Here is a 25,806-nt window from a genome sequence, read left to right on the forward strand (position 1 = left end):
TCCAAGGGTTTTTGCATGTACAGGGTACGTATTATTAATCTGGTCCTAGGAGAGTATCACCTATCCAATAGAGCAGGGTTCACCAACCTGGTGCGTGGGAGCTCCAGGTAGCCCCCCGGGTGTGCCCGAGTAGCTCGTGGATCCGTTCTGCAAATAGCTCACCAGTGTGTCATTGTGATAAACTAGGGAATTTTATTTCTAACCGTCATGATGTTTCAGTGTTCTGTTGATCCTATTTTGACCCTACATCTAATAATTAAAACCTGGTAATAACACCATAATGACATAGTAATAACGTACGTTGGTAATTTAAAAATGTACTGTATATCAAACTGGCCTTTGCGTTAAAAGTGACAAAATCGTTTATAGCAGTGATCAAAGCTGAATGTTTGTTTTTTTCTTTATTTAGGGGCGTGCCGCTTTTTGCTTTGTGGCCTGACGCTAGAAATGTCGCATGTTTTTCAGTCACTATTTCACCAACATAATCCCTCTCCCTTTATTTCATTACTGCCACACACTGAACAGGAGGGGTACTGCATCTTTTTGTTCTCACGACTGCATACATCATCCCACAGTTTAAATAATTTATTCTGAACTACAAGACGCGGTGGACATGCAAATGCAGAACTTGCATAGGGGTCTGGAACCTATGGCTTGCGAGCCACATACGGCTTTTTCATATGGCTCGGAGATAAATTGTGACAGCAACAAATATGTTCAGAGACAATCCTATTCACTATGTGCGAAGGCGACGCACCGCCAGTTGGGATAATGGAAGACGGCGCACCGCCTATTGGGAAAATGGTTCGGTCCGCTTTATATAAAGGACAGTTTCAACAATTTACTGACAGTGTGTTACACTAACATTACACGTCTTTGATGTACTATCTCTAAAGAAACATTTATTGGGAATCTACGTTTACGGATGAGACACTTTATGATGAAGACCCAAAGAACCAACTGTAAACACCCAAAATGCCAGCCAAGCACACAGAGCAAGATGAGCGGTAGGGATGGGCTAATCACACAGAATCAACCTTTTGGTTTGCAGTATTTTGTGACATTTTTACAAAATAACTGCTCACGCCTTGTTTTAAAACCATTTTTCTGAAGGAAAAAAAACATTAATGAATTTAAATAGTTGCAGAGGGTAGAAAAGTTTAAAGTGATATATTTGTTGATATGGGACACAAGTTCTGGTATTATTATTTAATAATTTGATCAAATCATCAAACGTCACTCAGTGAAATAAAATCTGCTGAAAATTAGCTTTAGGCTAGTGAGCGGGCTTGGCGGTTTTAGTAAATTTTGTCTTAAATATGTGGTGTGGCTGTCTCCCCCCAAAAATCAAAATATATTGCTTTTATGGCTCTTTGGGTCAAAAAGGTTCACAACCTCTTAAAGTTCTTGATAAGAGAGTACTTAGTCTACAATGTTTTCAGGCTACTTGGTGGAAAAGTGGCTCATTGAAGTCAGTATCGGTGAGCTAACCATCCAAATTTTGTGATCAAGAGTCGTCTTTGGACCTGATTGACAGGCACTGAATGACTGGCAGATTATTTTCCCTTGTGGAAAAGAAGAAAGACATGAAAACCTGCAGTGGCTGTAATAGTTGCACGTTCGATGATGCAGGGAACACAAAAGTGACTGTCTTGTGGACTGATGTCACAGTAAAGACAAGACTTTCAGGTCTGAAGCTGCATTCCCTCCAAAAGTTCTTGAAACTTTGGACTTCTAAGTACTTGAATCCACTGGTAGGAAGAGTGCCGTCTACATTCCCCCCCACCAAATGTCTGCACTGTTTGATTCTGTTTGGTTTGAATTGTTAAGTTAAATAAATGTCTTGGTTGTTCATGCTGATGATCTATCTGTGTCACCTGGATTCATTATTTGCTTTTATTATTATCATTATTTTTATTTTTTTACATTCAATTCAAGAACTCGAACTTCTAAAATAAATTAATTGTTAAATTATCCAAAAGAAAAACATATTTTCAATATGCTAATCAGGCCGGAAGTGGCCAAAGGTCAACGATCGTCTTTTTGAGGTGAGGCGTTCATGTTACACAGAATCCCCGCAACACCTGCCCTTTCCTGAATATTTTCATCTTTTTTTCTTACGGTTAATGTTTTTATTACAGAAATAAAGACACAAAGCATTCATGGTGTACTAATAATCGAACTCAACTTTAAAAGTACGTTAACACAGGTATTGATAACAAGAAGAAAACCTTTTCTCCAAGTACCATTGAAGCACACGTCAGTCCGCTACTTTTCATGACCAATGACGTCAGTTATCCTTGTTTCACCTCGCGTTGTATTCCTCTTGTTATTGTGGTTTATGCAAGTTTGTTTTTAATTTTTAGTTTTCTATATAAACATACAAACGCACGCTCAACAAGTTGTTTGAAACCTTTCACGATGAAAAATAACCGTTTAATATATTTAATGGTACATGCCCGTTCTTCCTTTCTGTCAAATCTCTGTATTCCAAATATGGGAAATAGTTGCTGAAGTATTTTCAAGACAAATATGCTAGGTCGTGAAGAATGTCACTTATTCCCCAAAATATATTAAAAGTGAGATTTATTTACTTAAATAATAGTATTAAAGTTTTTAAAATAAAATTTTAGCGTCAGTTTTGGTTAAATTGTGATGATTTTCTATTTATATTGTCTTTTACTTTGAAATACTGAACGGAATCTTGTAGGCTCGTCCAGGCGAGACAACCTCCTCCCTCCTTCGTGGAGGTCTCACCTCTGAGGGACACTCGCTCACCGACCGCTGAACTCGTCTGACCGCTGTTGCGTCTTCTTGCCGGGCTTCCGAACTCGTAACTGAACCGCTGGTTCCGACCCGCTGGCGGTCCGGTGGGCTTTTGACGAACCGCTTAGCCACATTTTGAGTCATTTGAGTGCGTGTTGTCGTCCGGAAGTGCTTCCGGAAAAGTCGCCGGTGTGATTCGCAGCCGTCGAAGGAAGGTGAGGGAACAAAAACAACGTTTAAAAATGAGTTTTCTTGATATTTCGGGTCCATTTACTTCCTTCTCATTATGCTATACTTTTACTTTCACTTCACTTTTCACTGTTTTCTGGTCACCTGAGTGTTATTTCATTTTGGGCGCGCGCTGTGATGTCATCATAGTGCGCAACAGGTTGTAATGCTTCACACAGCCGCTGACGTCATATCAATGTTTTTATTTATTTCTCAATCTTTTTTTAGTGTGGGGGTTACTTCATGTGAGGTTGAGTCATGATTCATATAGCTATGAAGCAATTTGGGATCAGATTTCCCACTACAGTACACACTAACATTCAAATTGTTTTTATAATTTAAATACGATATTTCATTTTTATTGTTATATTTTTAGCAAGGATGACGATATGTTTGGTTCTTCATAATTCTAGATAATTGCAAGCTTGTTTCCATGGTTATCATACATTTACTGCTTTTATAGCACCACTCCAAGCATTTGGACCCATAGCTTAAAAAGTTCAGTTTATAACATGAGATCCTGAACAAAATGAAGATACAGGCGAAGTAGGGGGAGTATAACTTTGTAGTTTTTTTAGGCACGTGAAAAAATGTGTTGTTGATGGGGAAAATGCTGTAACAGGGGTTCGAAGAAACATCTTACGACGCATTGTAACGAGAACATATCGTAAGATAGGGACGCCATAAAATTCAAAACTTGAATTGGAACTGGAATAAACAATTATTTTGATATCTAATCTGTTAATTCATTTGTCGATGGATCTTTTTTTTTCAAACCATGCATTCCAAAACTGAGCATATTTTCTGATTTTTATTTGTAAAAAAATATATTATTATTCAGTGACTGCTTTGACAAGTAACCAAGAAAAATGACCATCACAATTAAATGACCATCGTGGGACAGATACTGCTGAACTCCAAAACAACCCATGTTTTTATTCACAAACTTGATATCTCCATAATGGGTTTAAAATAGAAATTAGCCAGTGTTTCCCATACAAATGAAAGTCCCAGGGGGCTGCCAGGGTTTAATTGGTCCCGCCAAAGTTATATAAACTTATATTTTACATACATATATATATATATATATATATATATATTATATATACCGAAGCCATATCGCCCTAGTGGGAGGTGGCGAGAGTCAGGAACACGTTCATATTTCTGACTCTTTCTGGGAGACTGATACAGAGGAGGGGATTCCCAGCCCCTCGCTCAACCTAACTGATGTGTTGGTAGTCATTAGGTGACCAAACCCCCCAGTTCCAACTCCTAATGCTGAGCGCCAAGCAGGGAGGCAATGAGTTCCAATGTTGTAAGTCTCATGTATGACTCGGCCAAGGCTTGAACCAGCAACCTCCCAGTCTCGTGGCGGGCGCCCTACCCCAAGTCCACCGAGCTGGTCAAAACTTGTATTTAAAAATATATATTTTTTTAATACATCTAAATGCAAGGACTGTCCACCAACTAGGGTCTATGAAAAACACTGTTATCAATCCAATTTGTGCAACGTGATGATTATCTTGGGTTTTCTATCTTTTCTTTTAGCCGTCATGTTTCGCCTGGTGAGTCGCCGGGGCCCAAGGCCCCCGAGCTGGCCGGCGGGGCAGCGGCGTTATGAGCACCACCGAGCCGTTATGGCCATCCGGCGGGAGGACATCAACCCCTGGGAAAGACGGGCTCCCCTCGCACCCCGACACGTCCGAGAACTCACCCACGACGGAGTTAAAGTGCTGGTGCAGCCGTCTAATCGGAGGGCCATCCACGAAAAGGTCGGTTGGTTGGTGACCAATCACCTTTTTGCACATTGTGCAAGTTTGAAAATGCAAATTTTCAGGAGAAGTCTTATGATTAAGGCTGCAATGAATTTGCAGCACCAAAAATTCTGGTTCCCAAAATCGCATTTTCGGTTTCTGCTCTAACAAAAAAATAAAACCGAAAAAAGGCTTTGAAAGAGCAATGTTGTGACAATGTCACGTGAATAGTGAAATAAGACATTCGAAGCTGGCTGTCACTCTGTGGGCGAGTTTGCTGCTCATTTTTAATTCTGCACTTGAGAAAGAAAGGATACGGAGGTGAAAATAGAAGTAACTGACCAGAAATGTTCTCAAACCTTTGCTCCTATCTTCTGGTAGCCATTAGCCAGACTTTGGCTAATGTTGACATGCAAACACTACAGAGCTAACTATCTACAGTTGGTCTGTTTTCATTTGTAAACACGTATTTTGTGTGTGACATTCAGTATATTCGTCCCCAAAGCTTTTGTTAGCCACCAGCTGGACTCAGGCAAATGTTTAAAAGCAAAAACTTCAGATCTAACTTACTAGAATTGAACCGTTTTCACTCTAGCAGTCCCATTAAGGCCCAATTGATCCTACACCAGTGAGATGCCATTGGGCCCCGGTACATTTGCATTAACAGGTTGTTCACCATTTGTTTTTGAACGTGCATTGGGCCCCGGTACATTTGCATTAACAGGTTGTTCACCATTTGTTTTTGAATGCGCTGGTATATGGCGCAACCCAAAGAGGAAATTGTCACCTACATGTTAGTGTTTAACAGCTTATCTAACAGGATATTTATATTATATTTGCTGTCAGTTTAGCACAAACTAACATTTTTACATTGAAAAGCTTGGTTTCACTATAAGTGGGGTCGCCAGTATATATTTACAGTGCCTATATAAAGTATTAGCCTCCCAAGGACCTTTTGTTATATTGCCACACATCAGGCTTCAAACTTAAAACTACCAAACTGAAAACCTTTTCTAAGAATCATCAACATGTAGCGCAAACCTCTTATTTCTGCACTTTATATTATATTTACAATGAGGGAAGAACTGAAAAGTCGGTGTCGGGGAAAAAAAAATATTTCACAACATTTACACATCTCCCGGAGCACTGTGCGAGAAATAAAATCAAAATGAAGAGGGCATAAATCTACTGTAAACCTACCAGTCCTGGCCTTCCCTCTAAACTTTCAGGCCCAACTAGGAGAAAACCAATAAGAGAAGAAACCAAGAGGGTCCTGATCAAATTGGATGAGCTGCAGCTGAGGTGGGACAAACTGTGCACGTGACAACCATTAGTCATACTCTGCATTAGTCTGCCTTTTATGGAGGCGTGGCAAGAAGAAAGCCCTTTCTAAACAAATATTATAAAAAGGCCAGTTTAGCGTTTGCAAAAAGCAACAAGTTTCTCTGGTTGTACGAGATCAAAGTTGGAACTTTTGGGGCCTAATACAAAGCGTTTGGCGTAAGAGTGACACTGCATATAATTCTGAAAACACAATCCCCTCTGTCAAACATAGTGGTGGCATCATCATGCTCTAGGGTTGCGTTTCTGCCGCAGGGACTGGGAAATGGATTAGAGTTAATGTAAGGTGGATGGAGCCAAATATAGACAGTTCTGGCAGGAGATCGCTTGGAGTCTGCAAAAGACCTGCGAACGCAACGCAGGTTCTCATTCCAACAGGACAACGACCCTAAACATAAAGTAAAATCTACAATGGAATGGTTTAAAACTAACAATATAAAGGTTTTAGAATGGCCAAGCCAAAGTCCAGACCTCAATCTTATAGAGCATTTATGAAAAGATCTGAAAAATGCTGGCCACAAATGATCACAATCAAACCTTTAAGAACTTTAGCTGTTTTGAAAGGAAGAATGGGCAAATATTTTTGTTTCAAGATGTGCAAAACTTCTACAGACATACTCAAAAAGACTTGTGGCTGTGATCGCAGGAAAAGGTTGTACAAAGTATTAATGAAAAGGGGGCCGATAATTTTGCAACACCTAGTTTTCAATTTTTTTATCAGTCAGCACAATATAAAACATTGATTACATTTGGTTTCTTTTCATGATTGTGTCTGATATGTTGTCGATTCTTAGAAAATATTTTTAGTTTTTTATCTATATGGTTCAAAAAGTTCTTTGGGGGGGCAATACTTTTTCAAGACCCTGTAAATACTTATTATAAAAGGGGATAAATGTTTCAGTGCGGCAGCTACAAGCTAAATATGTTTTCCAATTATAACCAGCGACTTAAATTAAAATTCTAATGAAGAATGAACTTGCTTGTGTTATTTTTATTTCAGATCTCTTAACAATTTTACTTCTTTATTACTTTGACAGGAATTCCTTAAAGCACTCAAATTCTTTGTTTTATGTGAGAATGTTATATATAATTTAAAATCAGCAACTAGTAATATGCCAGTCTGTCATTTATTAGTTTATATTAAGCTCTTCTGAAAATTCAGTGCGTAAAACATTTTCCATCAACTGCCTCTCAGTACTACGCCAAAGCGGGCGCCATCATCCAGGAGGACATCTCGGATGCTTCGCTCATCTTGGGCGTCAAGAGGCCACCTGAGGAGAAGGTCATCCCCAAGAAGACCTACGCCTTCTTCTCGCATACCATCAAGGCACAGGAGGCTAACATGGGCTTACTGGACGACCTTCTTAAAAAGGTCAGGCCGCCGTTTGGCTCACAAGCTTTGTTTTCATGGTTATCATGTTTTTGCTTCTGCCTTTTGCATCAATGTGAATGAATACAGTACAGAAAATACATGATTGTATTGCTGAAGACACTTGATTCTGAACTGAATTAAGACAGAGACGGGCACTGTGGGAGCCAGTTTAGCCAATTTCTTGTTGGCATTTTCATGGTGCTGTGATGCAAACCAATAACAGACCAGCATTTTATAAGACATTGACAAATAGCAGACAGGCATCTTAAATACTGAACTTGTCATATGATGACACAATTAAGTTTGAATTAAAGTTTTTGAGCACAAAAAATATTTTGTTCTTGATGACGTAGCACTGGTAAAACACATGAAAGTGTGGCAGGGGGAAAAACATCCGATCCTTTTTCATAAAGGTAAAACATCATAAGGTGGGGTTTGCTGTGTACTACGGTCTACTTTAAAAGTCGTATTCAAAATTGACTTTTTTTAGCCACTTTTCCTCCACAGGAACTTTTAGATGAGTTTTTGCATGTACCAGGGTACATATTTTTGGGAAATCCCGTCCCGGGAAAGTACCACCTATCCAATAGAGCAAGGATCAGTTTCTTGATGTGGTATGCAGGGTTTGTATATGTGCTTGAAATCTTTGAAAATGCTTGAATTTTAATGTTGTGTTTTCAAAGTCTGATAAGTGCTTGCATTTGGGGTGAAGTGCTTGAAATCGTTGCCATCTTTCTTGGCAGTATGACTCGATAGGCCATGCGTTAAATGAAGAAAAATAACACACGTCTGCTTAAAATTGACACCAATTTACCTGCTTTAGATTTTTTTCAAGCGGTAGGTGTTTTTAAGGTGCGAAAAGCAGTAATCTTGTGTGTAAAGCAGTATTCTTATTATAGTATCATGATAACGACAATTAATCAATGATAATTAACAATCTGGTGCTCGGTGCTACGACCACTCGGGAGTGTTTATTAGCACGGACTGCTATGTCAACAACCCAGCGGCCTGCAAAGCAGAGTGGCAAGAGAGCGGCGTGACCGTAGGAGGAAGCGAGGTTGTCGGGCCAACCGCTAGGCTAAAGGCTAAGGCTAAACCCTTCAAAACGCCTCTCCCATCCATTTTCCTCTCCAACGTTCGCTCTCTGGACAATAAACTGGACCATTTACAACTGGAAGTAACATCGAACCGCGAGATGACGAACTGCTGCTCTAAAATTCTGACGAAGACCTGGTTAATCTTATCTATCCCGGCTGACGTTCAAGGAAACTGTGCGGGTCAGATGTATCGACATTTCGTTCTGTATACACGTGTACATGAATGACAATAAAGTAAATCTGAATCTGAATCTAGTGCCTTGCGACTGTGAAGCAGTTAAGGGTATCCCCTGCCCACTGCCCCAAGATAGCTTTGATGAGCTCCAGCACTCCCATGACCCTACTGAGGATGAGCAGTGCAGATAATGGATGGATGGATTAACAATCTTATAGAGTAAGGTGTTATTTTTTTCTGCTAATTGTAAAGGAGAAATTGGAAAATTTGGCTTTGAAAGTGTTCAGCATGACGGCGCAGTGGTTTGCGCATTTGCGTCACAATTCTGAGGTCATGAGATCGAACCTCCTGTGTTGAGTTTGCATGTTCTCCCCGTGCTTGCGTGGGTTTCCTCTGCGCACTCCGGTTTCCTCCCACATTCCAATAACATGCATGTCAGGTTAATTGGCCGGTCCAAATTGTCCCTAGGTGGGAATGAGCGAGTGAGTTGTCTGTCTCTGTGTGCCCTGCGACTGGATGGCAACCAGTTCAGGGTGTCCCCAGCCCACTGCCCGAAGACGGCTTGGATGGGCTCTGAATTTGGCCATGAAAAGGGTGACTGAACCCTGGGTACAGTGGGGAAATAGTCGTAAGAGGGGCTGAAAAAAACATCTTAGTCCACACTGTAAAGTGGAACTGTGTAAGGCGGAGTCGTCGTATCCTAACGGTCTATTGTACACGGAGTCGTAAAGAGCAAACCACCAAACCCCTGTCATCAATAGATTTATTTATTCCCGGTTGTTTTTCATGCCCACTGCCCGAAGATAGCTGGGATGGGCTCCAGCACCCCCATGACCCTACTGACGATAAGCGGTGCAGATAATGAATGAATGAGTGTTTTTCATGGGTGTATTTATTGGTTAGTATATTGGATTCATTTAATCATTAATTTGTCCTTGTTTGTCATCAATGAATGCATTTGTTTGCTTGGTTGCCTGATTGTCATTCATTCATCTGTTAGGGGATTTTCATGAATTTTTACACTTTTTCTAGTAGCAATCTAATACGGGCATCTGTCAAACACATTCAATTTCTGTCTTTTTTATATATATGTTCTTCTCGTCATTAACCCGCTTTGTTGGTGTTGTTTTAGGAGGTTCGTCTCATCGACTACGAGAAAATGGTCGACGCCAACGGGTACCGTATCGTGGCGTTCGGCCAGTGGGCCGGCGTGGCAGGTAAAAAGGCGCCGACCGACCCACATCCGCGTTTTGAGTGTAAATATTTTTCTTTCTTCAGGTATGATCAACATTTTACACGGTTTGGGTCTTCGTTTTCTGGCACTGGGCCACCACACCCCCTTCATGGTAACCATTTCTTCATTTGTTAGCTTAGTAGCGGCATGTGATGCTAGCTGTTGTCTGGATGTTAGCGTGGCGACCCATCCCGAGCACTTGTCTTTAGTGTCGCACAAGAATGTTCACAAACTTCTTTTGCAAAAGTAGAGAAAATTGCTTTAAATTATTTTCATTTGGTTCAGAATCGAATTCTATTGTTAGCGTTTCGCCCGGCAGGTAGTGGTTACGCTTTCCCACCCGGATTAATCGGACATAGCCTCATATTAGGTCTAGCATTTATCATGAAGCAATACTCTAAGCATATTTTAATTTTAGCTTTAAATCATCGATTTACAGTTGTTAACGGCTTGATTGTCAAAGTTTTATCTGCTACCTCGTCAAAGTTCTACCGAGTAGCTTGACGAATCGCTAGAAGCTAGCTTTTCTACCTTCTAGCGGGTAGCATCTCAAGTTCTACCCTCTACATTTGTCAGAGCGCTACCAAATAGCTTGTCAAAGTGCTACCGACTAGCTTGTAAAGACAATAACCGCTATCTTTCCCTGACAGCACATCGGCATGGCTCACAACTACCGCAACGTTTCGCAAGCCATCCAGGCGGTGCGCGATTGCGGCTACGAGATCTCCATGGGCCTCATGCCCAAGTCCATCGGCCCCGTCACCTTCTGCTTTACTGGCACTGGCAACGTCTCCAAGGTACGTAACTGCCACACTTTACACATCCCGTTCAGGCGGCGCCGTACCACTATGTCCGTTATATCCTGCAGGGGGCGCAAGACATAATCAACGAGCTTCCCGTGGAGTATGTCGAACCTCACGAGCTGAAGGACGTGAGTGAAACTGGAGGTGAGGAACTGTTTTTTTGTGTACAGGAGTGTCCCAGGATTACCACGTGGATTTGTTCTAAAGTGGGGGTTGTAAAGTGAATTTTGTGGATAGAAAAATGTTATTTTAGATGATCTCAAGCTTCATTTTCTTTCTTCTCCTTTTAGTATCTTGGGACGCATAGCCAAAGAGTAACATTCTTTCCAAAACATTCTGAAATGATTGAAGAGAGAGAAAGGCATTGTGGGAGGGAGTTCAGCCAGTAGCATTTCAGCAAGTTCATGAAGCAAACCAATAGCAGGACAACATTTTATTTGATCTTAATCAATAGCAGACAAGCATCTAAGAGATGTAACCCGGCATTCACAAACTGTATTATTACTCTAATATTCTTCATTAAACAGGCTTGCTAGATGCATGCCATATAGCTTTAGTATATATGGTTTAGCAGCTAGCATGTGGCCAAGAGCGTTGTTGTTATTTTTGGCAAGATCACAGCAATTTGAGCAAATATTTCAAGGCTAGTATTTCTCTTTTTTTCTCACGTGTCTTCAATGAGCAAATTTTTTTGTTGTACAATCATGAGGCAAGACTGAAGCAATTAGCATCAGGCTAGTTTTTTATTGTTTTGTTTTAAGCATCTCACGTGTTGAATTGCTAAAATTGTTTTAGCGAGATGTGACCCTGAACATTGAAAAAACCTTTGTGAACAGGGTCAAACAGAAAATTGTTTTAGCAGTTAGCATACAGCTAACACTGTTTTTGTGGTCATCAGCTTATAGCACTCCAATCAGCATGACATGTTTTTTTTTAATTTTACTTTTTAATTTTTCTGAAAGCATTTCACATCCGGCTAATGGTGTAGTCTTGTCATCAGGCAAGACGTCAGCAATTAGCATTGCGCGAGCGTTTTTTTGTTTGTTTCTTTGTTCAAATATTTCACTTATGTTGAGTTGTTTTTGTAATTTTTGTGTTTAGACATGACAAAGGTTTATGCCACGGTGCTAAGCCGTCACCACCATCTTATGAGGAAGAGCGACGGCATCTACGACCCCATGGAGTACGAAAACCACCCGGAACTCTACACTTCCCACTTCAGAACCAGCGTCAGTCCACGTAACCTTTTTTAGTTTTGCCTTTATTTCATTTTTCATCGCTGCATCAATGAGAGAAATACTTTTTCATTATTAATGTCAATTCAGCAGAGACCAAATGAAGTGAATTTGGGACCCCTGTTTTTGATTACAAGTATTCAGGCTTCATACGAGTGCTTGAAATCCTTGAAGATACTTGCATTTTAATGTTGTGTTTTCAAAACTTGAAGAGTGCTTGTAAAATCATGAAATAGTTGCCATGTTTCTTCGCAGTTAGACCCAGCATTCAATGACGAAAATATAACAAGCCTGCTTAAAAATGATGCAGACACACCTGCTCTGGTGGCTTCACCTTACCATTGCATTTCTTTTTCCCCTCGTAATTAACGGCAGGTGGCATTAGTTTGTAAGGTATTATCCTATGAAACTTCATCACCCCCCCACGGGTTTTGCCCAAGAGGACAGATGCATGCTACACATAAACAGGGCACTATGAAATGTGTATTAATGCAAGGATTATGTATCAATTACGGACATTAATTACGAGTCGCGTTACCCAGTGGTAAATTTTAATGGGAAAAATTCCCTGCGACTGAAAATGTAAGCTACATATTACTGTCATGTTTACCTAACACCTAGATGAGGAACTTTGTTAAAGGGTACCTAGTACTTCACTTCGACCACAGAGAGAGCCCAGCTAAGACCGGTGTGCTTGCTATGTTAAAAACATTGGCAGCGGATAGAAGATTAAAATTTTGATATTTAATTCGCAGATATGTTAGTGGATCTACAAAATACACGATTTCTCCAGATTTCTTTTTTAACTGATTCTGGGGAAATTGGAAAAATGGCTTTGAAAGTCTAACCCTTTATTTACCAAGTATTATACAGACACTTGGAATTTTCTGATGACTCTGGTTGAGATCAATCAGCTCCAGGCAAACTTGTCTCTTCTTGTTCTTACTCACTTATTTTTCTCTCTTAAAAATTCATCTGTTTTTAAAAAACTGCTAACACTCTGTCTCTGCTTTGCACCGTCTCTGTATGTTTCATTTTATTGCCTGTGACTTGACAGTTGCCACATGTGGATGCCTGTGATGCAAATGCCTGAGAGATCATCCATTGTGGGAAGTTGCTGCCACCTTTGAGGTGTTTTGAGAACTATTTGGATTGAGTTTCTCTGAAATCAAGGCTTATATCTAAAGCCTGTCTTCTCTTCTTCACGGAAGCGTTTGATTTTTCTCTTTTAGCCCAAAGACCGCGGAGTTACGGTAATTTAAACAGTGTTTGTCAAACGTGGGACACCCCAATGGTATTAAGAGGGTTAAAAGGGGCTTGAAAGTGTACTAAACCTGAAGTTTTAAAATTAACATTTGAGTTTAGTCTGATTCTTTGGGGGATCGGCAAAACCATGGACACGTGAAGTGAATGATGTTTGCTCATGCAAGTGCGTGTCCAGTCACAAGAACATTTATTTTCTGGTCCAAGGCATGAGTCACTTTCATGCTGGGAAATATTAATCAGCACAGGAACACTTGTCAGATGATTCTAGGTCTTTTGCCAACGTTTTAGTTTATTAAACATATCGAACATATAGAGCTTTTTTTTCATAGAATCGTAGGTTTAAACATTTGTAATCATTACACAACTTGAAGAAGCTGACATGTTGGGTGACTTTTTTACCACTGCAGAAGCTCAGATGACAATTTTGCAAAGTTAGCTTGTCCTGTCATTTAGAAATTCCACACTTTTTCGACTGTTTTCTTCTCTAGCCACTCATGTTAGCCACTCAGTTGCAGGCTATGGCTTGCCGTTGCCTTAACAACGTTGGCGGGTCCCCTCACTCAAGCTTCTTTCATTTTTTTTCTCTACTGTTTCCTTCACTAGCCACTCATTTTAGCTAATTCGCTTCAGATTATGACTTGCCTCTAGCTGCTATTGCTATTGTTAGATGCTCTTGCTTTGTCCTTCACTGTCACTTGCTTTCCTCTGCTGCTCATGCAAATGATTGTTGCTATTTTTTGTGATTTAGGCATCTGGTACCTGTTTCCTTCACTAGCTACTTATTTTATACCTTTGGGTGCAGGCTTTGCCCCACCACTAGCAGCTTACGGTATTGACACACGCCTACTACGGTTTCTCATGCTAGCGATCGTCAGAGTCCCGTGATTCTGCATCTGGGACTTGTCATCTTTGATTTTTTTTCCCCCACTGTTTCCTTCTCAAGCCGTTTATGTCGCTGAGTGTGGTTCATAGTTCGGACGTTTGCGTTTGCAATTTTTTACTGGCCTTTTTTGTAGCTTTACCGCTTTCCGCTAACTTGAGCCACTTACACCTGCTCTGACCAACTCCAGTTATTGACTAATTTCAGCCGGGTGTATACAGCTTGCTTTGTATTTTGCTGAATCTGGTGCGTTATTGGGGGGGGGCTTTTGTGTCCCTTTTCGGACTGAAATTTGTTCTGGCTCACTTGAGAAAATCTGGACGTCGGCTCCTGAATTTGGTGGTATTTTCTGGGCTTCTGTAGCGTGCTATCTATGGATGTGCATGACCCAGCTACATTCTAAGCTACAGCAACCTCTAGTGGGGAATTATTACTCTGTCACTGCAACCCAGTGGTTCTCATTTATTGGGGGGTAGGTTATGCGGGTTGCAATGCTCTGTGAAGGGGGGCGGGGGTGTTCGACTTCGGAAATCTTTTTTTTTTTTCTCTTCCAGACTAAAGTGCTATTGCACCTCCATTACACTAGAGTGCTTTATTGACCTTTAACCTCCATGCCGTGCATATTGCACAGAGTATAAGCATTGAGTATGAAGTGTAGGCAGACCCTCTAGCCACCCCATGAAAATAAGATTTAACACAGAGAAGGGCGAAGAGAGACGGGGCAAAGAGTAAAACAACAGTCTCCCTAAAGCTAAGATGAGGAACTTTGTTAAAGGGTTCCAAGTACTTCACTTCGACCACGGAGGGAGCCCAGCTAAGACCGGTGTGCTTGCTATGTTAAAAACATTGGCAGCAGACCGAACTTAGCCAAATAAATCAAGCTGTCACTCAAATCCATGAAAACCCAATTACACTGATAAGACGCTTTTGTCAGCGAAAATGTTTTGGCATGGACGGAGTAACATGTTAGCACTAATATCAAACAATCATTGTTTTTGTCCCCACCAATATTATGTGACCTTTTTTTTTTTAAAAAAAAAAGAAAAGTTCGATATTTGGCGGGAGGCCACGAGAAGATTTCTTCTTTCAAATTAAGAAGCACTGCTTTGACCTAGGTTGCAACAGCAGTGACGAATATTGCTGTTCCACTGCCGCCCATAGGTGGCGCCGTACACCACCTGCCTGATCAACGGCATCTACTGGGAGCCGCAGACGCCGCGACTCCTGCGCAGGCTGGACGCTCAGCAGCTGCTCCGGCCCAGCAGGAGCTCCGGCGCCACCAGTGAGGGCATGCCGGAACTGCCGCACAGGTATGACGCCAACAGGCTAACACTATAAGCTTGGGGGTCTAAAACTCGCAGCACAGGTGCCAATTCAGCCCCCAGGTTGTTAATTTGAGGTCCCTGACTTAATATGAATGTAAAAAGGACATATTGTCTTATTTGCCCGCTAGATGTCGCTGTATACTGTCAGGCCACTGAAAACAATTGCTAAGAGCACAACGTAAGAATACAAAAATTGCGACTCGAAGTGACCAAAACGCACTTTACAACTTTTGAAAAGAAAAGAAAAAAGATAATTAAAGATATAAGGATAAATTAACAAATAAAGAAAAGACATTAAAAAAAATGAAGAGGAAAAAAAAGTCAAGAAAAATGAAAAAGAAAAAAAATTTGAATTTCTTTCCGTTTTTTCTCCATTTCCCTTTTATCTTCCTTTTTTCCTTACTTTGTATTCCCCTTTTCCCTTTTTGCCTCTTTTTCTCATTTGTTATTCCTTGTTTTTAGTTCCTTCCTAAAAATATATATTTTTCCTTATTCGTCTTTCCTTGAGAAAGGCTGGGGAGGAATTTGAAGAAAAGGGGTTCCTTTTGCTCACTTTCAGTCTCCGTAGTTTGTAGTCTTCCTTTGGACTTGGTTGCACTACACATTACAGCAACATATAGTGAACAAATATAAAACACTGTCCCTTTAAGAAGAGCGGGATGTTTTTATCAGCGCTGTTTTTGTGGAAAAGCCTATTTGGCCCAAACTCACCAGGATCCCAGCTTACGAGGTCCCAACTCGATTGAGTCTAAGCCCTCTGGTTGATGATGGGCAACACCTCTCTCCCTTTAGGCTGCTTGCCATTTGCGACATCTCGGCCGACGCCGGAGGCTCCATCCAGTTCATGAACGAGTGCACCACCATCGATAAACCCTTCTGCATGTATGATGCAGACCAGCACATCGACCACGACAGGTGAGGAGCATTTGGCCTGTTCTTCACGGCCATGTTGACTGAACTGAACCTATCTTTATTTTAGTTATTTTTATTATTATTATTATTATTATCATTTTATTGGGGAATACTATTATTATTATCTGCATCCTTTATCCTCAGTAGGGTTGTGGGGGGTGCTAGAGCCCATCCAAGCCGTCTTCGGGCAGTGGGCTGGGGACACCCTGAACTGGTTGCCATCCAGTCGCAGGGCACACAGAGACAGACCACTCACTCGCTCATTCACACCTAGGGACAATTTGAACAGCCAATTCATCTGACATGCATGTTTTGGGGACGTGGGAGGAAACCGTAGTGCGCGGAGGATACCCACACAGGCACGGGGAGAACATGCAAACTCCACTCAGGAGATTCGATCTCATGACCTCAGAACTGTGCCGCACATGCACTAACCACTGCGCCGCCGTGCTGCCCTGGGGAATACTATTCCCAGCAATAAATGCACCTCATTTGCAAACCTTGTTTTATTTTTAGATATGTACAAAAATTTACGCACCAAAATCTTTCAGCTGTAAACAAACAAAAATGTATTTCCGGTTTTGTTTGGAAGGAATAGTAACACTTGAATGCCTTTTATTGTTATATGAGAAACTAATTAAAGCATTTAAAATCACCAACTAGTCATTGCCTGGTCAGTTATTGATAGTTTTATATGATATCGTTTATGCAAGTCATTGCAGAATAATGTTTAAATTATTATTTTCATTCTCATTTTTGCATCATTTATTTTGGTGTTGCAATTTTGGTATTTCAGCGAAGATTTTCACATTTTCTGGTTTAGTCAAGTCAAGTCATGTTTATTGGTATAGCCCTTAATCACAAAGAGTTGCAAACAACAGACTATTATGACAACATCCCCTGATCCTAAACCTACATGAGGGCAAATAATACACAGATATTGTCAACATAAAATATAGGTTATTCATAGGCTATAGAGTAGAAGTGTGTTTTAAGCTTAGATTTAAACATTTCCACTGAGGTTGCAGATCGAATCTCAGGGGCAAGAGCATTCCTCAGCACCGGGGCCTGAATGGAGAACGCTCTCGGACCTGCGGATCTCTTCTTGGCTCTTGGGATCACTAGTAGACCAGCATTTTCATAGCAAAGGCTCTGGCCCGGAACATAAGGGGAAATTCAATCTGAAAGATATGAGGAAGCAACTCCATGCATGATTTTGTATACTACGAACAGAACCTTAAAATCACATCTTAAGCTAACAGGGAGCCAATGCAGGTTAGCTCAAATCGGGCTCATGTGATCAAACTTTCTTGTCTTAGTTAAAAGCTTCGCTGCAGCATTTTGTACCAGCTGAAGACTCTTGATTCTGGACTTCGGTAGACCGGAGAGTAGTGCATTAAAGTCATCGAGACGGGAGGTAACAAACACGTGAATTATAATCTCCGCATCCGACTGAGACAGCATGGGATGAATTTGAGCAATGTTGCGAAGATTTAAGGAAGCTGTTTTAGTAATATTCTTCATGTGTGTTTGAAAGGACAGATCGGGGTTAAAGATGACACCTACATTTTTGACTGAGTGATATTACATTTGTCAATGGGCAGAGCCGTTTTTGAGAACAAGTCAGGGCATTTAATCTTTATTAAGGTGCATCTCTAATTATTTTTCTGCTGAAAGGAAAAATGGTAGGTCATCTTTAACCTTTTAGCTTTTTTTCCTCATCTTAATCTTTTGAAGCAGTCTAAATCTACTTTGCAATACGCGTTAATTTTTTTAAAAATTTGATTGCTTTTTTTTTTAATATTTGATCGACCAAACTGTTGCTCTATTTTTTCGTCCTCCTTTTCTAAAACTTGTTTGTGCGAGGAAAATCTTCGATAATTTTTGTCATTAAAAAAAAAATGCACCAGTCCCAATACTATTTGAAATGCCTTTGTTAGTTTGTTAATTTATGACCTCATTGGCCAGAAGTGCTTCATTTCCTTTTGTTTTCCCAAGTTGTTTTTCCCAATAAGAAAATAATCCTGAGCAAAATAGTGGATCATTTTTCATTTAACATTTTTTTTCTCATCTTAATCCTGTGCAACAGTTTAGTGTTCAAATAATTATTGTTGCATTTTTGCGCACCCAAAATTCGAAATTGCGCTTTATAATCCAGGGCGCCAGAAATTGCGGTAAATGAAACAGGAAAGTACAATGAACTGCTTCTACATCCATCCATCCTTCCATTATCTGCACAGTTTATCCTCAGTAGGGTCGCGGGGATGCTAGAGCCCATCCCAGCTATCTTCGGGCAATGGGCACGAGACACCCTGAACTGGTTGCCAACCAGTCGCAGGGCACACAGGGACAGACAATTCGCTCACTCATTCACACCTAGGGACAATTTAGACCGGCCAATTTACCTAACATGCATGTTTTTGGAATGTGGGAGGAAACCGGAGTGCCCAGAGGAAACTCACACAAGCACAGGGAAAACATGCAAACTCCACACAGGAGGTTTGATCTCATGACCTCAGAACTGTGCCGCACACCCGCTAACCACTGCGCCGCTGTGCTCTCCCTGCTTCTACATAATTCATTTATTTTAGTGGTGAAACCAAATGTCATCGTTACTTTCTGTTTTTATCTACATGGATTTTCTTTTGTGACTAATTGAAAAAAAATTATATATATGCAACCCCAGTTTAGTAGTTTTAATTTAATGTACTTTTTAATCCAGAGTGCCTTGTATGTGAAAATATCTTACCAGAGACTATTTTGAGTGCAGCTTATAGTCCTTAAAATACTGTAAAACATTTGGATTTATTCCGAAGTGTCAACAAATGCTTTGAAACTGGCCAACGTGCGTTATCAGTGACTTTTGTGTGTGTTTGTTTGCGTGGGTGCCGTCAGTGTGGAGGGCCACGGCATTCTGATGTGCTCCATTGACAACCTTCCGGCTCAGCTTCCCATTGAAGCCACCGAGTATTTCGGCGACCGCCTCTTCCCATACATCTGGGAGATGGTAAGGACGAAACCTACCTTTGCCGCCCATTGTTTTAACGCTAACGTTTTTTGCTTCGTGCCGTCCCTCAGCTGCCCTCCGACGCCTGCAGGCCTATGGACCAGGAAGAATTCAGCCCGCAAGTCCGAGACGTAAGTTCATATCCTCTACTTCTAACTCAAACCACCAAAATATTGATTTTAATTGATGGAAAAAGTTTTGCTTTTGTAAGATATGATTGACCTGTTTTAGATATGTTTTATTCTAATGATATCGAGTATCTGTGGGGGAGGGGTGGTAATATTCCTTGAAATATACTCCAGAATAAATTATTTAATGACTTTTGTCAATGTACTACAAAAGCACACTACCATTGCTTAGTTTCTTAATTTCTTGCATTTTTATTTTTAAAAACGGGTTTAAATTCAATTTAAAATTTTGATGTTTACTTCTTTTCAAAATAAATGATTTTTTTAATACATGCACAGTTTTATGGTGGATTTTTCAGAGTGTTTGGATAGTTTTATGTGTACAATTTATTTCTAATAGAATTGCTTTTTATCCCAATGATCTAAAAACCTACATTCTACATGCAACCAACTTTCTTCTTCTTCTTTTTAAATATAAGCAGATTTGTTCTAGCAGCATATTCTTAAATTTAATTTATTTATTTTTTTACAATTTTCGTTACTCCATAACAGGTTTATTCTTTTAAAATCATGCAAAGTTTTAAGATATATTTTTCAGCTTCAACATTAGTTTTAATTTGAATATCTTACATTTTCTTAAATGTCTTTTCTAACTTTTTAAAAGACCACAGGCAACCATCTCCATTTTTTCTTTTTCTTATTAAACACATTTTTTAAAGTGTGATTTAAGTGAATTACATTTTTTAATAGTCACGGCAAGTCATGTTTATTTGTTTGAGACTCTGTGATTAAGGGCCAAAGGGCTGCACAGATCAAAGACTATTGCAAACTACAGACTAAAAAAAACTACATAAAAACATAAACCTACATAAAATATAGGTTATTCATATGCTATAGAATAGAAGTGTGTTTTAAGCTTTGATTTAAACATTTCCACTGAGGTTGCAGAGCGAATTTCAGGGGGGAAGAGTATTCCGGGGCCCGGATGGATAACGCTCTCGAACCTGCGGATCTCTTTTTGGCTCATGGGATCACGAGTAGACCGGCATTTTCAGAGTGAAGGCTCCGGACCGGAACATAGGGGGAAATTAAATCTGAAAGATATGAGGGAGCAAGTCCATGCATGATTTTGTATACTACCAACAGAACCTTAGAATGACATCTTAAGCTAACAGGGAGCCAATGCAGGTTAGCTAAAATCGGGGTCATGTGATCAAACTTTCTCGTCTTAGTTACTAACCAGTTTGCCATGTATTTTAAATACCCACAATGAACTTTTTTATTTTACCTGTAACATCTGTGTCATTTTGCAGGGCTGCTGAAAAAACTTTATTGCTTTTTATTTTTTTCTAGATTTCTTTATTAGTTTCAGTTTAAACAAAAATATTGACAATGTGTGTCTGTTTTATTCTAAATATATTTACAAACGTTTCTTGAATCCTGCAAGCGTCAACAGAGCTCATGTTGGCAGACAAGCGTAACTAATTGTGTTTACAGTTTCCGTCTCGTTTCAGTTCATGTGAAAAGTCCAAAAGGTGTCAAATTTCATTGCAGGCGGTGATCACCTCCAACGGAGCCCTGACGCCAAAGTTTGAGTACATAGACAAGCTTCGACAGCAGCGGTAAGACTGCTTTTTTTCCCTGTATTTAATGCTAAACGTGGCGTTTAAGTGTGAAGTTTCCAAGGTGGGCCAACATGAAACCTGTTATTGGACACTCTGACGCGTTTAGTACGCCAAATAGAAGCCGGCAGCCGGTCAGCCTGGCCTCAAAATAACATTGGGGGAGAAATTAAAACACTCACAAATGTGTCTTTGCCAAATCTTCTCCTCTTTAATGCTTGTAATCTGATTACTTTCTTCGTGTTTTGCCGACGAATATCATTTGCATCTTATTGTTCATATCTAGGCCAGCGCGTCTTAAGACGTCCTAATTGAGCTTCTTGTTGTTTTTTTTTTCTCGGGCTCCAGACAAGCCATCAACTGCTCATCTCGAGTCTTAATCTTAATCTTAAATCCTCCCCGGGCTGTCATACGCGAGAGGCCGAGAGAACTTCCTTCTCCTGCTTTCCGGAGTTTTTAATTAAATCGGGCGAACGTCGGTCAGACCCGCCGCGTCCGATTAGCGATTGTCGGCTAATGAGAGTGGCTCGGGTCTTAACGGCAAAGGTCAGCAGGGTGGCCGCTTGCCCTCCAACATGATGCTTCTATTGTTAGGAGGAGTCAAAACACAAAAGACACAGCGCACGCTTCATTTCCTCCAACAAAGGCCGCAGACTTCTGCATATTAAATGTAGTAAAAAATAATGAAAAGCATATCAATGTCAATCAATTGTTTCCCCGTTCTGGAAAAGAAAAGCCCTGTGGGTTTGTGTCGACTTCAAACCATCACAGTGATCCCGCAAATTCTGCCCATTAATCCGTTCCATAACCTCCCGTATTAAATTAATATCCACCAAGTAGGCCACTGACCCTATTCCAGGATTTGTAACGCTTGTGGCTAAGCTCTTCAGGTAAGAAACAAAACATGCTTGTCGGTCAGTGCGACCGAAATTCAACTTTGTAGCCCTGATTAAAGAAAGTCAAGTTGGTGACAAAAACAAGTCATGTCTATTCGTGTAGCCCTTAATCACCAGTAGTCTCATAGGGCTCCACACACAGACTATTATTAATATTATCTAAAATGGTAGCATATAAAACCAATACAGTAATCCCTCGGTTATCGCGGTTAATGGGGACCAAAACTACCCGCGAAAAGTGAAAATCCGCGAAGTAGTGACGCCCCTTCAAAAATGCTTTAAAAAAAAAAAAAGTGTATATACATATATATATATATATATATATATATATATATATATATATATATATATTTACCGTATTTTCTGCATTATAAGGCGCACCTAAAAGTCTTAATTTTTTTCAAAAGCTGACCATGCGCCTTATAATACAGTGCGCCTCATGTATGGATCAATATTAAGTCGCAAAGTCTTGCAACTAATGCAAGCAGCCGCTGACTAGATTTTCCCCCAGAACGCGAAGTAGTCCGCGGTATATGTTGGGATTTATATACCGGCGTTTTCATTGACTAACCAATGTGTCATCATTTGAATCGATCACTATTGGCTAAAGTTATTCGGAGGTAAAGGGGGCGGATCCTTTTTATAATTTACAGGCTCACATAGGCTAAAGGGGCAAAACAAAGCCTGCAATTGGCCGAAAAAGATGTTTCAATCATCAGTTGAATCGATCACTATTGGCTAAAGTTATTCGGAGGTAAAGGGGGCGGATCCTTTTTATAATTTACAGGCTCACATAGGCTAAAGGGGCAAAACAAAGCCTGCAATTGGCCGAAAAAGATGTGTCAATCATCAGTTGAATCGATCACTATTGGCTAAAGTTATTCGGAGGTAAAGGGGGCGGATCCTTTTTATAATTTACAGGCTCACATAGGCTAAAGGGGCAAAACAAAGCCTGCAATTGGCTGAAAAAGATGTGTCAATCATCAGTTTAATCGATCACTATTGGCTTAAAGTTATTCTGAGGTAAAGGGGGCGGATCCTTTTTATCATTTACAGGCTTGCATAGGCTAAAGGGACAAAACAAAGCCTGCAATTGGCCGAAAAAGATAATTGTGAATAGCATGTTCGGTAGAACTACGGCATAGAGTAAACAGTATTTTACCATTCTGTACTGTATTTGTAAATATTTTACTCTCCTGGATTTACTACACTCACGGATATAAGAGGACCATGGTTGCACATTATTATTGAACGCAACGACTTCGGTGAGCTATTCCGGCTATATATTTTCCCAGTATCTTGTTTCAGAGTGATATCGATGTTTCTGTGATGGGTCTTTTTTTAATTTAAACTCAATTCCAAGTGTTTATTGTCAATCATGAGGCAAGACTGAAGCAATTAGCATCAGGCTAGTTTTTTATTTTTGCTCAGTGGCGCGCCATGTTGTTTAGAGGCTTTGCGGCAGTGCCCTTCTTCTTCTGCTCCGTGTGCGAGTGTGTGTCTGCACAGCGACCCGCAGAAAAGGAGAAATCCGTGTTTTGACCAAGCCACAGAAACACAGGTGCGCGATAAATGAATGAATTATGACAGCTCCTTCAGCGAAAAAATCTCGTTCTGTACCTGACGACTGGGGGCTTGTGCAAAAAATGACTGTGCTGTTTGTGCATTATGCCTCGAGAGCGTTGTACCTCGCACATCAGGTGTGAAACGTCATGACGAGACGAAACATGAATTCAAGGCAGCGACATTAAAACGCGCTGCGTCCAGGTACGGCAAACAAACACAAACCCAAAAAATCTTTGTCACTGCTAAAAACACCACCACTGAAGCAAGTTATCACATTGCTCACTGCATACATAGCAAAGCACGGCAAACCATTTATATCTGAGACCGAATCAGCTGTTATTTCTGTTGCACTTATTTTCAAGTAGCCATCTGCCTTGTTGCTGTTATTTAAAGTTTTGATATTTTCTGCAACAAGGTTTCATTGATGAATGGTATGTAACTGTCCATATCACTTGTTTTTGATTGTAGTTCATTGCTGATGAAGAATGGTTGATTCTTGTGGTAAAAAGTTGAAGTCATGGATGTCTACAGGCCTCTCCGCATGTTCCACACATTAATTTCGTAGTTTATTGATGAACAAGAATAGTGGAAGATAAATTGGTCAGTTATACGATTTCAATGTCTATCCGTGTTGTATATTCGGACTGGTGTAAAATGACAGCTCTTTCGGAATTAAAAAAAATGTTTTGCGAGTCATTGATCTTGTGTGTGTGGCACACTGATTTACAAGGAAATTTGAAAGTGGCACTCCACACCGAAAAGATTGCTGACCCCTGGTCTACGAGAACAACTGAGATTTATAAAGGCATTAATCGGGGACAAACAAAATGGTTTGTGCTCACTCCCATGTGATTAATATTTGGAGTTTCAAATAGGTGTGGAGATGTTTGCCATTATTGTAATCTGAAAATTATTTTCTTTTACCTGTATTTCATATAAATCTAGAGTTAGCTTCGGTTGTTGTTTTTTTGAGGGTAGTAATATAATTGAGCTGTACAATTAGAATTCTCAAAGTGATCATAGCTGGTGGAAAAAAAAAATAGAGAACGTTTTCCGCCCTGCCTTACATTTATTTACTCAAAGCCAAGAGTCTTTAATATATCACAAATCTAAGGCTGTAACGTCATCGCCACAAGGTTTAACATAAAACCCACGATGCGAATGTAGACAAAACAGGCATACTCAGAATTTGTACCCAAATAGTGGGGGAGCGAAACCCTTCCCAGGAAAAAACTTGGACTGGACAGGAATGGTTGCTGTTAGGCTGTACTTTTCTAAGAAATAATTGAAAACCAATGCAACAGTTACCGGCCTCCTAAAGTCATCCAAGTGAACCCTAAACCCACAAACACACCTGTGCTGTCATTAATCAGATAACAAGCAAATGCTAACATTAGCAAGCTACCATAGGCAACGTTACTTTTACACACTTAAACATGCAAATAACAAATGGATAAAAAACAATAATGTAGTGGCTTACCCTGCTCCTGAGTTCCCTTCATCCTCGTCGGTGAATCCAACATGTTTTTGTTATAAGTGCTGCCTCACCATTGTGGTGCTCCCGTGCCGTGTCACTTTTTAGTGATCAGGAAATTGTGTTTTAAAGGCATTTATGGTCAACTTCGATCCATTTGGGAAGCCGGGAAGGGATCAATTGGTTTACAGTTATTTTGTATCGGGAAAATTTGTTAGAAATTCTAGATACAAGCTGGATCTGGGAACAAAAAGATTATCTCGTGTGGGCCCACAGTATATGGTTTCTGACGGTTCATGGATCCCTTAACTACTTGGGTCATAGGGCCACCATTTCCTGTGGTGTGTTTTGCCGCCAATCCCTTTCCAGGTCAGCATATTTTTCCACCTGGTGTTGAACCGGGGACCTTTTGCGTGTTAGGCGGATGTGCTAACCACTGCACTGCAGAAACACTTAGATACCCCTTCAAAAATATTTTCTGCATCAGGTAAAACTTGTTGGATTGGTCCGGCTATGCATTTGAAGGCGTCAATCTTCATGACGGTTAGCCTAGTTAGCCTCAGCGGCTAAGAGCAAAACCTCTCTTGCGCAATTGAGCACGCTGGTCAGCTTGACCACCATTTTTCTCAGCCGATCACTAGATAAACATCCTCCTGAAAATCAACTAATATACAGTAGGAGCTGAAATTCTTTTGAGACTTTTTTTAGACTTCTTTCTTGATTTC

The 25,806-nt window shown here is 40.4% G+C and overlaps 1 protein-coding gene across 1 annotated transcript in view; it reads left to right on the forward strand.

Moving 5' to 3' along the window:
- The first annotated feature begins 2,720 nt into the window (after positions 1–2,720).
- The window catches only part of aass (aminoadipate-semialdehyde synthase), a 37,456-nt gene continuing 14,370 nt past the window's right edge, over positions 2,721–25,806 (forward strand). Inside the window, 13 exon segments of the mRNA XM_088340826.1 lie at positions 2,721–2,981; positions 4,543–4,766; positions 7,285–7,461; positions 9,866–9,950; positions 10,012–10,079; positions 10,618–10,764; positions 10,836–10,914; positions 11,872–11,999; positions 15,313–15,461; positions 16,269–16,391; positions 19,284–19,395; positions 19,467–19,526; positions 21,078–21,145. Of these exon segments, the coding sequence (XP_088196952.1) occupies positions 4,548–4,766; positions 7,285–7,461; positions 9,866–9,950; positions 10,012–10,079; positions 10,618–10,764; positions 10,836–10,914; positions 11,872–11,999; positions 15,313–15,461; positions 16,269–16,391; positions 19,284–19,395; positions 19,467–19,526; positions 21,078–21,145 (1,415 nt within the window). The 5' untranslated portion in view covers positions 2,721–2,981; positions 4,543–4,547.

This window comes from Urocampus carinirostris, chromosome 7 (assembly GCF_059441175.1).
Source record: "Urocampus carinirostris isolate Australia breed hairy pipefish chromosome 7, RoL_Ucar_1.0, whole genome shotgun sequence".
Classification (NCBI taxonomy): Eukaryota; Metazoa; Chordata; class Actinopteri; order Syngnathiformes; family Syngnathidae; genus Urocampus; species Urocampus carinirostris.